The following is a 12,772-nucleotide window of genomic DNA, read 5'->3' as shown; positions in this document are numbered from 1 at the left end:
ATGTCACTGAACTGTGCATGTAGAAATTTTTGAAATGGTGTATCTTTGGCTACGTATATTTTCACCAAAAAAAAAGATTGAGAAGGGAGAAGGTTGACATGTCGTGGGGTTGTTAACCAATGTCATAAAACAATATGTACTACTGTTTAATGAGAAACTATTTGTTCTGTAAACCTTCCCCTGAAATACAATAAAAAATAAATAAATAAAAAAGCCCTCACAGAAGGTCTGGCTTTAAATGCTAGAGGATGCTCTAAGACCAGCCTGAGAAAGAAAGGAATTAGCAGTAGAGTAGGCAGTAAAAATGGGAAGAAGGAAAAAATACAGATTAGGCCTAAAATGCAGGAAAGAGATTCCCTATTTGCATGATTATACAGCTCACTCTTCCTAAAATAATTTAAAGTGGTTTATCAGGTTACATAGGGCCCTGCTGGCACAGTGGTTAAGAGCTTAGGCTGCTAACCAAAAGGTTGGCAGTTTGACTCTACCAGCCACTCCCTGGAAACCTTATGGAGCAGTTCTACTCTGTCCCATAGGGTCGATAACCCATAACTGTAACCCGTTGCCATCGAGTCGATTCCAACTCATAGCGACTCTATAGGACAGAGTAGAACTGCCCCATAGGGTTTCCAAGGAGCACCTGGTGGATCTGAACTGCCGACCTTTTGGTTAGCAGCTGTAGCTCTTAACCACTGCACCACCAGGGTTTCCATAGCCTTGTTGTGAGTCGGAATCAACTCAACGGCAACGGGTTGGGTTTTTTTAAATCAGGTTACATATAAATACAGCAAGTTAACTTAACCGGAAGAAGGTGAAAAATTAGACAAATAGCACTCAAAAGAATTAAGGCCAAAACAATGCATAACACGGAACCCCATGAACTTGCTAAGGGGGAGGGCCACAAATTTGACCCTAAGCTTTAGCGCAGCAAATGTTCAGATAGAACATGATCAGTCACACGAGTCATGGCGTGGAAACTTTTTAAAAACGTAAATCAACTGCTCTGGAGAACACAACACTTGATTTAAAGGCCAGAACGAATCTTCCCTGTGTATTCTTACAGAGAGGAAATGGCAGTGAGTTTCCCAAGGTTGCTTCTTCCAGTGTCCAGATGGAGTCTCCATGTAGGTTGAGTCCCTGTGGGGCCAACACCCTCCGGTCCAGCTAGCCAGCTCTCTGAGACTGCTTAACCAGAGGGTGGATCTCACAGTATCAAGAGAGGAGTTCTGAACCTCACCCACGACCAAATGAGCTGTAGGTAGAATGGTGTGTATATCTGTTCAGGGAGAGGGAAACAGCAGAGCACAGTGGTTAGGGCATCAGCTCTGGGGCCAGGCTGCCTGGGTCAAACAGTGGTTCTTCCACGTACCAGCTCTGTGGGCAGAAGCTTGTTGCCACACGTGTGAAAAATAATCAGAGTACCTTCCTCAAAGAGTTACCGCAAGCGTTACGTTACACATTGAAAGGTTAATACCTACACCAGGATTAGAAAAACATCTAGTACATAATAAGTGGGCAACTGGAGTTAGCTACTATTTTACTATTACTAAATTTCATCAGATTCTTGAAGGGCCCTGTGACAAAATGACAACTCTAAAGAATAGATGGATTACTATCTTCAGAAAAGCCCCTGCACATACTAGTCTCGCAGCTTTTGAGAGATCCTGGATGGCAGAGTTGCAGACAGCAGCCCCCAGCCGTTCCATGCTGCCTGCGAGGGAGGGAACCATCCGCTAAGCTGTCACTAAGCTAGAGGCAGGCAAGATGTCCCCCTGTAACAATAGCCCAGGGACAGATGCCTGGTTAGAGCCAGTGCCCTCCACTCAGAAGTGAACTGAGGGAGGCTCCTGAGGGTATGGTCAAGGTTCTTTTCCAAAAACAAGTATAAGTACACTCTAACGCAAAGACCAAAGGGTAACTGAGGCCCCACAATTCTATGTCCAGAAATTAGCAGGAACATAGTATGCAGCTGAAGACAAAGGGATTAACTGAAATTCTCTCAAAGAATAGTTAGATTTCCCTAGGTTACAGTCCTCACTCCTAGAAAAAGACAGGAAGTTTAATCTCTGGGGAGGCTGAGCCAGAGAGAGATCTGCAAACGAACTAAATGCAGGGCATTAAGTGAAAGACCACTCACCTCAGGCCCCTATCCCGCACCCCCATCACACGCAAGAACACTGGCTGCCAGGCGTATACCCACTAGGCAAGAGTTTAGAGGAGTTTCTTTGCAGTAACTGAACTCCAGGGAAACTCCTACAGATACTTACAACTGGAGGCCCCCAGCAAAGAAGCCAGCCCATGAGTCCACAAACCACTAACCTTTCAATCAGCCCTTTAGTGGCTTATTCTTAAATACCAACAGACAACCAAGGATCATCAGACATTTGAGGAAAGCCTCTGTCTTAGTTATCTAGTGCTGCTATAACAGAAATACCACAGGTGGATGGCTTTAACAAACAGAAATTTATTCTCTCACAGTCCAGGAGGCTGGAAGTCTGAATTCAGTGCGCAGTTCCAGGGGAAGGCTTTCTCTCTGTCAGCTCTGGAGGAAGGTCCTTGTCATCAATCTTCCCCTGGTCTAGGAGTTTCTCAGTGCAGGGACCCCGGGTCCAAAGGACACACACTGCTCCTGGCACTACTTTCTTGGTGGTATGAGATCCCCCTGACTCTCTGCTCACCTCTCTCTTTTATATCTGAAAAGAGATTGACTTAAGACACAACATAATCTTATAGATTGAGTCCTGCCTCATTAATATAACTGCCTCTAATCCTGCCTCATTAACAGTGGTGTAGGTAGGATTTACAACACATAGGAAAATCACATCAGATGACAAAATGGTGGACAACCACACAATACGGGAATCATGGCCTAGCCAAGCTGACATATTTTTGGGGGACACAATTCAATCCATGACAGCCTCCTAAAAAAACATTAAAATTTAAACAGAAAAAAAAAGAACCTAGAAGAAACAGAGACAATGGGGGGGGGGCGGGCGCGGGGCGGGAATTCCAAAATACTATCATTGATGTTGATATCCTCAGAGAAACCAGATAATGTTTCCATGAAAGAAGAACACAATGCTATAGAAAACATCAGCACATATGAACAAGCTCTTGAATATGAAAGATAGCACAGCAGAAATAAACTGAATAGAAAGACTGGACAATAAAGTCAAGGAAATTTCCAGAAAGTAGAAGTTAAAACAAAAACAAAAGCAAGCTGGAAGTATGGTGGAAGCCCAAAGAGGTAGGCAATTAGAAGAAAAGATAATTGCAGGATAACCCAGGAGGTCCAAAACCAGATGAACAAGAGTACCAGAAAGAAAACACAAGGAAGGATATTATCCATTAAAAAATTTTCTCAGAACTGAAAGTTATAGGCCCCAAAACTGAAAGAGCTCATCAAGTGTCCAACATAAGGAACTAAACACAACTTATCAAGCCCATCATCGTGCAATTTTGGAACACGAAAGATAAAGAGAAGATCCTGAAAACTTTGGCGGGGGCGGTCACAAGGGACTGAGATGCAGATTTCCTTGGACTTCTCAACAGTAACAATGGAAGCTAGAGGATACATGGTGCAATTGTGAGGGAAAATTACCTTCAACCTCAAATTCTCCATCCAACCAAACTACCAATACCAATCAAGTGATAAAGGTAGAATAAACACATCTCAAAATTTACCTCCTATACAACCCTTCTCAGGAACGTCTTCTACCAAAACAACGGAGTGAACCAAGGAGGAAGATACGGAATTGAGGAAACACAGAATCCAACACAGGAGAACTAAGAAAAAAAATACACACAACAGCATGGATGAATCCCAAAAATATGCTGAGCAAAAGCAGCCAAACACAAAAGAGTACATGCTATATGATTCCATTCATATGGAACTCTAGAAAAATGAAAACAACTCTACAGACACAGAGAGCAGATCAATGACTGCCAAGGGCTGTGGGCTAAGAGAGCAGCAGGGAAGGAAACAACTGCAAAGAGGGACCAACTAACTTTCTGGGGTGATGGAAATGTTTTAACCTCTTGATTACTGTGGTGGTTATACGGGTGTTTCCATCTGTCAAAGTGCATTGAAACCGTACACTTAAAATTGGTACATTTTATTGTATGCCAGTTATACTCAATAAAGTTGATTTTTTTTAAAAATTCAGAGAAGGGAATTCCTAGGACAACAGCTATGAAGTAAACCTAGGGAGCAACCATTCCAAATTAGAGCAAAAGGACAGAAGCCTTCAAGAAGGAAGTTTCCAGCATGAAAATGGAATTGGCAATTATCTGTATGAAAAATTGTATCAAGAAGCCATTGGATGGTGTGAGAAGACTTGGCATAGGTATATCAAAAAACTAACCAAACTTTACGAAGGCAATTATTAACTCTCGGAAAACAAAAAATTGCTCAAGAAACAATCACAGTATACTACTCAACACAAACTAAAACTTGTGACAGTCATATAATTGTATTAGGAGGATGAAGAGAAGGAAGGAGAAGCAATGGTAAGAAAGTGAAATCTTCATCTATCCTGACAGGAAGGCACCAATCTCTAAAATTGATAAATAAATAGTTACCTAAGCTCATCATTTAGAAAGATGCTATGCAAGTACACTTTTTTTTTTTTTTAAGAAGCCCAAACTGGCTTCTATTAAGGATGATATTTTGAAAATGGTTCTCGGCATGTTACCAACTGGATTTTTTTTTTAATTGTAGTTTAGATGAGGGTTTACAGAACTAGCTTCTCAGTAAATAATTAGTACACATATTGTTTTGTGATATTGGTCACCAACCCCACGTCAGCACTCTCCCCTTCTCAACCTTCGGTTTCTTATTACCAGCTTTCCTGTCCCCTCCTGCCTTCTAGTCCTTGCCCCTGGGCTGGTGTGCCCCTTTAGTCTAGTTTTGTTTTATGGGTCTGTCTAATCTTTGGCTAAAGGGTGAACCTTGGAGTGATTTCATTACTGAGCTAAAAGGGTGTCGGGGGGCCATACACTCAGGGTTTCTCCAGTCTCTGTCAGGCCAGTAAGTCTTGTCTTTTTCTGTAAATTTGAATTTTGTTCTACATTTTTCTCCAGCTCTGCCTGGGACCCTCTGTCAGAGCAGTCAGTGGTGGTAGCGGGCACCATCTAATTGTGCTGGACTCAGTCTGGTGGAAGCCGGGCTAGTTATGGTCCATTAGTCCTTTGGACTAATCTTTCCCTTGTGTCTTTGGTTGTCTTCATTCTCCCTTGCTCCCGAAGGGGTGAGACCAGTGGAGTATCTTAGATGGCTGCTGACAAGCTTTTAAGATTCCAGACTCTACTCACCAAAGTAGAATGTAGAACATTTTCTTTATAAACTGTGTTATGCCAATTGAGCTAGATGTTCCCCAAGACCATGGTCCCCAAAGCCCTCAGCCCAGTAATTCGGTCCCTCAGGGAGTTTGGATGTGTCTATGCAGCTTCTATGACCTTGCCTTGGACAAGCTGTGCTGGCTTCCCCAGTACTGTGTACTTTCTTAGCCTTCATCAAAGTTACCACTTACCTATTGTCTGTTTAGTGTTTTTCCATCCCCACCCCTCCCCTCCCTCATAACCATCAAAGGCAAATACACTTTTTAAGAAAGAGCTAGAAGAATCAAAAGTGCCTGCCTATGCCACTGAGTTTGATAGGTGTGACACACACTATTCTTTGATTAAATTTTTAAAATTATTTTAAACAAAGGAGGAGGATATGTTCAATATCAAATGTTACAGATTGGTCAAGTAAGGACTAAAACGTATCCAAATCTGTTAACCAAGAAGCCACCAGTGATCCTAGGAAGAAAGTTTCCGTATAGTGGTAGGGGCAGAAGTCATACAGCATTGGATTTAAATGGAAGGTAAAGAATGCTACAATTCCATGAAGCAAAAAACAACTGTGCACAATATATTCGTGACTCATTCTTTTGACTGTATGAGGTTAACTGGCAGGACTTATTCTCTCCCACCTCACCATACATGAACTAACAAAATGGAGCAATGGAATACCCCAGTCTGTACTCTTCCTGTCCCAGAGATTGGTGTCATCTCAAGAGAAAGTGACACCCTTCCATCAACAAGTGAGAGAGAAGGAATGAGTCACTTTCTTTTATTCATTAATTCAACACACACACATTGAGGGCCTCAAATGGGCCAAACTCGCCAAGCTCTGCTAGATGACAGGGACACAGAGATGATGAAGACAAAGTCCTTATCCTTCATGTCACAGACTAGCTGGGGTCTTTCATATCCATAGATATATTTTACTATCACATAGTATTTGCTACAAGAGGAAATAAATGAAGTGCAGAAGAGAAGGCAGGAACCATTCGCTACAGCCCTACTCATCCTCAGCCCTACTACAGCCAACCTCTAATAAATCCCTCCCTCCTTCTAGGCCGGGAAGGAAAATCTTAGGAAAAATTTGGATCCTTCTAGCACTCAGTAATCTTACTCCTAGAAACTCAAACATGTCTAATCTGTGAAGAAGCCAAAGTAATTTATATGTTTCTCAACATCAAAGCAGTTGTGTGACCCAATACATGAGAAATCTGGAAAGTTTCAGTGCTACAGGTCATGGTTTCCAATGCCATTCTAATTCTCGTGTGCCTTTACCCTAATTCTTCTCAGGCCCTGGGCCTGTATTTAACTATTTAATAGAGGAAGTGACTATTACTCAGGAAGTAAACAGAGTCTGTCCAAGTCTGGGTCATAAAAACTTCTGCATAAGCCAACAGTAAAAGCAAGCAAGGCTGCCTCTAAGCTGTCTGGATCAGTCTCCCCCAGAGCCCTTCTTAGGTGCTGAAAGTTCATACTTACAGTGCCAGTTGGACTCTCAAATATCCCAACCTTGCCGGCCTCCAACACTTGGTAGAGCTCTGCCATGAAGTCTTTCTGGATGGAATACGGTGTGTAGGGAAAAGGGAATTGGATGTCACCAACCTCTTGGGTTTTATCAGCCATGGTCCTAGAGGGGAAAAAATATATACACATACATATCTATCTATATCTCTCTCTGTGTGTGTGTGTGTGTGTGTGTGTGTGTGTGTGTGTGTGTGTAATTTTTCCTTAGGCCGTACATTCGTGTGCAAGCAGAGACCGTGTTCTCTCCATCCTCTGCATACCCTCATGAGGCCATACCTAAACCATGCAACCCATCTAGGGACTTTTATCAGAAATGTCCATATCAAAACACAGCCTGGGAAAGGCCCAAAGCCGAAACTTCCCTGCCATTTCACTGCTGCTTGGATACCTTCCTAATGCCTCTATGAAAGACTTCGAGATTTCCTCTCCAAAACGTGTGTCGCCGGGATCAAGGATGTTGCCTGCAATTACTGCTGCAGCATTCTTCTCCCATGGCCCTGCGCTGCAGCATTCACATGCCTAAGCGGCTTCACCTTGTTCTGTCGTGAGGACCTGGAAAGTCAAGACACAGGCAGAGAATTACAAGAAAAGCTTTTTCGGATAGCATAGGGTTAGTATGTGCATCCAAATTGCAGTTTTACTCATTAGTTTTGTTTTTGTTGTGTTTCTTAGTTCATCCTATCCTCCATTTCAATACAAACCAAAGTCTCCTCCTAGTAATTTTTTCTGACCTCAAGAGATAAAAGCTTTGCTGTCTGGTTCCAGACTGGGAGAGCTCTCTGCAGTGACTAAATCCAGGCTGCAACAGCTTCCTAATACTGAGGCCATGGCAATTTTCTTTCTTTGCAGGGCCTCAAAAACTTCTCTGCTCCATCCTTAATCTTCTTCTCCTTTTCAGAACCTAATTTCTCTGAAATAGCTTTTATATACCTTTTCTCCCTTTAATCACCATTTGGAGGGCTGACTCTTCCATTTTCGTTCCCATACCTCTCCCTTTGGGAGTCACTTCTCCAAGCTATTTGAGAGGTTTATTTCTTCTAAGTTTTAAGTACAAATACTAATAACCTAAAACCCACTTACATTTTTACTATACCAGCCTCAACAAGACACTACACTGTCCACTTCTGAGAGAAAAGGTAGTTGCCATGATATTCTTCCAGTTATAGTTCAGGGGCAATTACAATGACTGCAGAGGTGGGGGGATTACTGTAAGAAGGGTGACTGCAAAAAACTAGGACAATTCAATATTGAGAGGGAAGTATGTAATGGAAAACCATTAAAATATAAAGGGAAGGGGAAGAAAAAAGGTACCTAACAAATTTTCACCACCTACCATGTGAAGAACACTCTAGGGACCTCTTGCTTTTATTATCTCATTTAATCTGAACAACACTGTAAGATTCAGCTGTTGGGATACTGATGCTTATAAAAATTGAACAATTTCTCAAAGTCACAGCTAATAAACCCAGGTCCAGATGGCTCTGTTTTAGTCAAATTCATCTGGTGGTAAGAGACAGCTAGCACCAGTAAGAGGGGTCTACTGAAAAGATACATTTTTAGAGATTAAGAACTTAGACTCTCTGGGAAAACCAAGAACAAAAGCCATTGACAGGGTGGGACTTCTTGCAGACGAGAACTGCAAGGTAGTTAAGATTCAAGACAGCTCCAGGAATCTCATCAAGAGGTAAATACCCTTAGACTGTCATTCTGCTGATAATGACATGGCTCAGCCACGTCAGATGTAGCCACCAAGTAACTTCCTCCCTCATAATTTCTGCTCACCCAAAACTTCAGTATGCACATGGCCTCTTTGGCCCCCTCTACCTTTCAGCTTCAGCTCCTGGTGTCAAGTGAAAATTCTCTTCATGTTTCTTACTTCTAAATCCTAAGAGAAAATCTAGTCAGCACCACCTGTCCTTTTCAGACAGACTGCTGGACAGACCATTTGGTTTGGCACCCACCCTTATCTAGTTAGCATGGGCTGTGGTATAGAATAAAATAATGGCGTCCCTGGGTGATGAAAATGGTTAACATACTAGGCTACTAACCAAAAGGTTAGATGTTCAAGTCCACCCAGAGGTGCCTCAAAAAAAGGCCTGGCAATCTACTTTCAAATAATCAGCCATCAAAAACCCTACAGAGCACAGTATTATTCTGACTCACTTGGAATCGACTAGATGGCAATTTTTTTTCCCTCCTGGTCTCAGTGCCTTACACTTGCCTTTCTCCCTGCCTGGAGAACGATGAGTCCTCAATACTCAGGACTCAACTCACCTCAGGAAAGGCTCTCCCTTTATTTTGTCACCCTATTGTAGTTGAACACTCCTCCTCCCATCACCACCACCAGCACTTAGAAGTCACTCTTTCATCACATTACCCTGTATTTAATATCCTCACAGCTACTATCTGAACTTAAATTCTTATTTACTGTCCTCCCCCATGAGAATATACACTCCATAAAAGGAGGACCCTTGTCTGTCTTATTCATCACTGTCCTCAGCACTCAGAACTAAGTGCTTTGGCATTTAGTAGACATTCAATAAAAATCTGATGACTGAATGATTGAGTGGCCAGCTAGACATAGGGGACTGTAGAGGTAGGTTTCCAGTCTTCGTAAGTGTGGGTAGTGGAGGTCCCATGACTTAAATATCTAGTCCAGGGGCTAGTTCTTTAATGGTTTTAATTTGTTTTCATATAACCTCATAACAACCCTGGGTGGTTGGTATTTTTATTAGCTCTATTTTAGATGAGGAACCCAAGACTCAGAAAGATTAAGTAACTTGCCAAGGTCATTCACCAGGTGGTCGAGCCTAGGATTTGAATCCATATTTGCCAAACCCTAAAACCCCTGAGCTTTTTATTTCATCACTTTTCCTCTCGCCAGAGTAAGAAAACCCAAAAACCCATTGCCGTCAAGTCAATTTCAAATCATAGTGGCCCTGTAGGACAGTGAAGAACTGCCCCCAAGGGTTTCCAAAGCTGTAAATCTTCACGGAAGCAGACTGCCACATCTTTCTCCCACGGAGTGGCTGTTTGAGTTCGAACTGCCGACCTTTCGGTTAGCTGCCAAGTGCTTAACCACTGTGCTACCAGGGCTCCGTAGGATAAGAATAGGGTGGGAAAAAAAAAAAAAAGACTTAGTTACCAAACTTTACAATGACAACACAAAACAATATGGAACAAAAGTAATTATTATTTCATTTTCTTGTGGGCAGTAATTGTGGATCTCATTATTCCACAAGCAGCACAGGATAAATCATAAGTTAAAGATGGGTTTAGGTAAATCCATGCGTAATGGATTCACTAAGTGCCATTAAGGACATTTGGTGTAAGCTTTTCTGACTTCTTCAGGTTGGTGGCACAGAGGACAGCCATGACCTCCCACAGAATTCCCCACCACTAAGGCACACACAAGCATGGCAAATCCTATGTTCATTACGTGAGATAAGATATGTGAAAGTACTTCAAGTGCTTATTCTGAAAGTGTTCATTTTCTTCAATCCTCAATTATCATTCATTATTTACTTACTGAGTATAAACTATGTTACAGGTACTACGGTACTGTCAAAAACCAAACCAAATCCACTACCATCGAGCTGATTCCAACTCATAGCGACCCTACAGGACAGAGTAAAACTGCCCCACAGGGTTTTCAAGTAGCAGCTGATGGATTCAAACTGCCAACCTTTTGGTTCGCAATCAAGCTCTTAACCTCAAGAAATCAAATGACGCATTGCATGGGGCAAATCTGCTGCAAAAGATCGTTTTAAAGTGTTAAAAAGCAAAGATATCACAGTAAGGACTAAGGTGCACCTGACCCAAGCCATAGGGTTTCCAATCGCCTCACATGCACGTGAAAGCTGGACAGTGAAAAAGGAAAACCGAAGAAGAATGACGCCTTTGAATTCTGGTGTTGGTGAAGAATAACGAATACACCACGGACGGCCAGAAGACAGAATAAATCTGTCTTGGAAGAGGTACAGCCAGGACGCTCCTTAGAAGTGAGGATGGCGAGACTTTGTCTCACATATTTTGGACATGTTATTAGGAGAGACTAGTCCCTGGAGAAAGACATCACACTTGGTAGAGAGTCAGCGAAAAAGAGGAAGACCCTCAAGGAGATGGACTGACACAGTGGCTGCAACAATGGGCTCAAGCATAACAACAATTGTGAGGATGGCGCAGGACTGGGCAGTGTTTTGTTCTCCCGTACATAGGGTTGCCATGAGTCGGAACCCACTTGACGGCACCTAACAACAACAAATAAGCAGCTTAACCACTGCACCACACACAAGGCTCCATGGTACTGCAATGCTCCTAAAATGCTTTAGCTTCACACAACTGGGAGACAACACAGCCCCAAGAGGAAGGTTTTCTGCACCTGCTGTTAATCCAGCGCCACATCAAGCTGTAGAGCAACATATAAGAGGGTGTGGGGCAGACTCAATCCCCACATCCTCACATTGCTCATCCTCACATTGCTCAGGCCTTCTGTCTCCTTCTCATCTCCATCCTCAGACCTCTCTCACTGTTTAGGAATCAATCAGCTACTAATTAATGAGCATTTACTTCCACATTTGATTGTATAAAAACCAAACCCATTGCCACTGAGTTGATTCCAACTCATAGCAACCCTATAGGACAGAGAAGAAAAGAACTGCCACATAGAGTTTCCAAGGAGAAGCTGGTGGATTAGAAATTGCCGACCTTTTGGTTAGCAGCTGAGCCCTTAACCAGTGTGCCACTAGGGCTCCCATCTGATGGTGCAAACGGATTAATGTGCTCAGCTGCTAAACAAGAGGCTGGAAGTTCAGTCCACTCAGAGAGAGGCCTTTCCTTGGAAGAAACGCCTGGCAATCTACTTCCAAAAAAATCAACCAGTGAAAATCCTATGGAGCACAGTTCTACTCTGACACACACGGGGTCGCCATGAGTCAGAATCTACCTGAAGGTGACTGGTGGTTAATTTCCACTTTTATCACACTTCTGCCAACAGTCCGGTACTGACTTCATTCATCCAAGTCCTTTCAACTGGGCCCTGCTCCCCTTGATTCCTAAGAGGCTACAGTAGAGCACAGATATTAACAGTATGGACTCTTAGTTGTACCCTTGCTTAAGTTAATATCGCTACGCCTCAGTTTCCTCATCTGTGAGAGAGAGGGGTAATCGTGCATACTCACAGCGTTATAGTGATGACTCAATAAGATAATCTATGAAACGCGTTTAGCATCGATCCAGGCCGAATTTAAGCCCCTGACATGTGTTAGCTATAACCATTAATTCTTACGCACAGCTGAAGGTCCCGCCTCATTGGTCTCCTTTACCCGCTCAGTGGTTTCGCGCCCGTCAATCAAACATTAGCTCCGCCCCCCAATTCCAGCACATTTTCCCGCTCCCGACCCCCACTCCTTTGCAAAGGTCTCACCCCAGACAACACCACTTTGCGCGTCCACCAGAGTCTGCCCTTCTCATCCCGCGTCTGCTCGTCCTCAACTCTGTCACCACGTAGCACAGCGTTCACCTGCTTGACTACTTCACTGAGACCAGGCCAGCGACGAATCGGCAAAACGTCGCTGATTTTGAAATTCCTGCGCCCCTCCGTCAATGTCGCGCCCCCGAGGAGCGTGCAGCGTTACCACGCTCCCGAGACACTGCGCGTGCGCATACGGAACGCGCGCCAAGGCGGGTGTAGCTGGCCGCCAGGGTTTAGGGGAGCGTGGGAGAGGGAGGGGTTTTTTTTTTTCCTCCACTGCGCTTGCGCGGCGGCCCTGGGGCTGGGCTTTTTTCTGACGCTGGGCTTTTTTCTGACGCTGGGCTTTTTTCTGACGCTGGAAACGCTGGAAGTGAGGGAACTTCAGAGGCTGCGGTCAGGCAACCTGACCGCAGCCTCTGGGTTTACCAG

General features: G+C 43.5%; 1 protein-coding gene across 1 annotated transcript in view; it reads right to left on the bottom strand.

The window, feature by feature from the left end:
• DDX11 (DEAD/H-box helicase 11) overlaps window positions 1-12,490 on the bottom strand; it is a 43,032-nt gene extending 30,542 nt beyond the window's left edge. Inside the window, exons 1-3 of the mRNA XM_023735685.1 lie at window positions 12,296-12,490; window positions 7,259-7,422; window positions 6,826-6,973 (exon numbers count right to left, since the gene is read on the bottom strand). Coding sequence (XP_023591453.1) covers window positions 6,826-6,969 — 144 coding nt within the window. The 5' untranslated portion in view covers window positions 6,970-6,973; window positions 7,259-7,422; window positions 12,296-12,490. The remainder of the gene's footprint in view (window positions 1-6,825; window positions 6,974-7,258; window positions 7,423-12,295) is intronic.
• Window positions 12,491-12,772: the final 282 nt, after the last annotated feature.

The sequence above is a fragment of the Trichechus manatus genome, unplaced genomic scaffold (assembly GCF_000243295.1).
Source record: "Trichechus manatus latirostris isolate Lorelei unplaced genomic scaffold, TriManLat1.0 scaffold00081, whole genome shotgun sequence".
In the NCBI taxonomy this organism is placed as follows: domain Eukaryota; kingdom Metazoa; phylum Chordata; class Mammalia; order Sirenia; family Trichechidae; genus Trichechus; species Trichechus manatus.
This window is presented reverse-complemented; position numbering and strand designations above follow the sequence as displayed.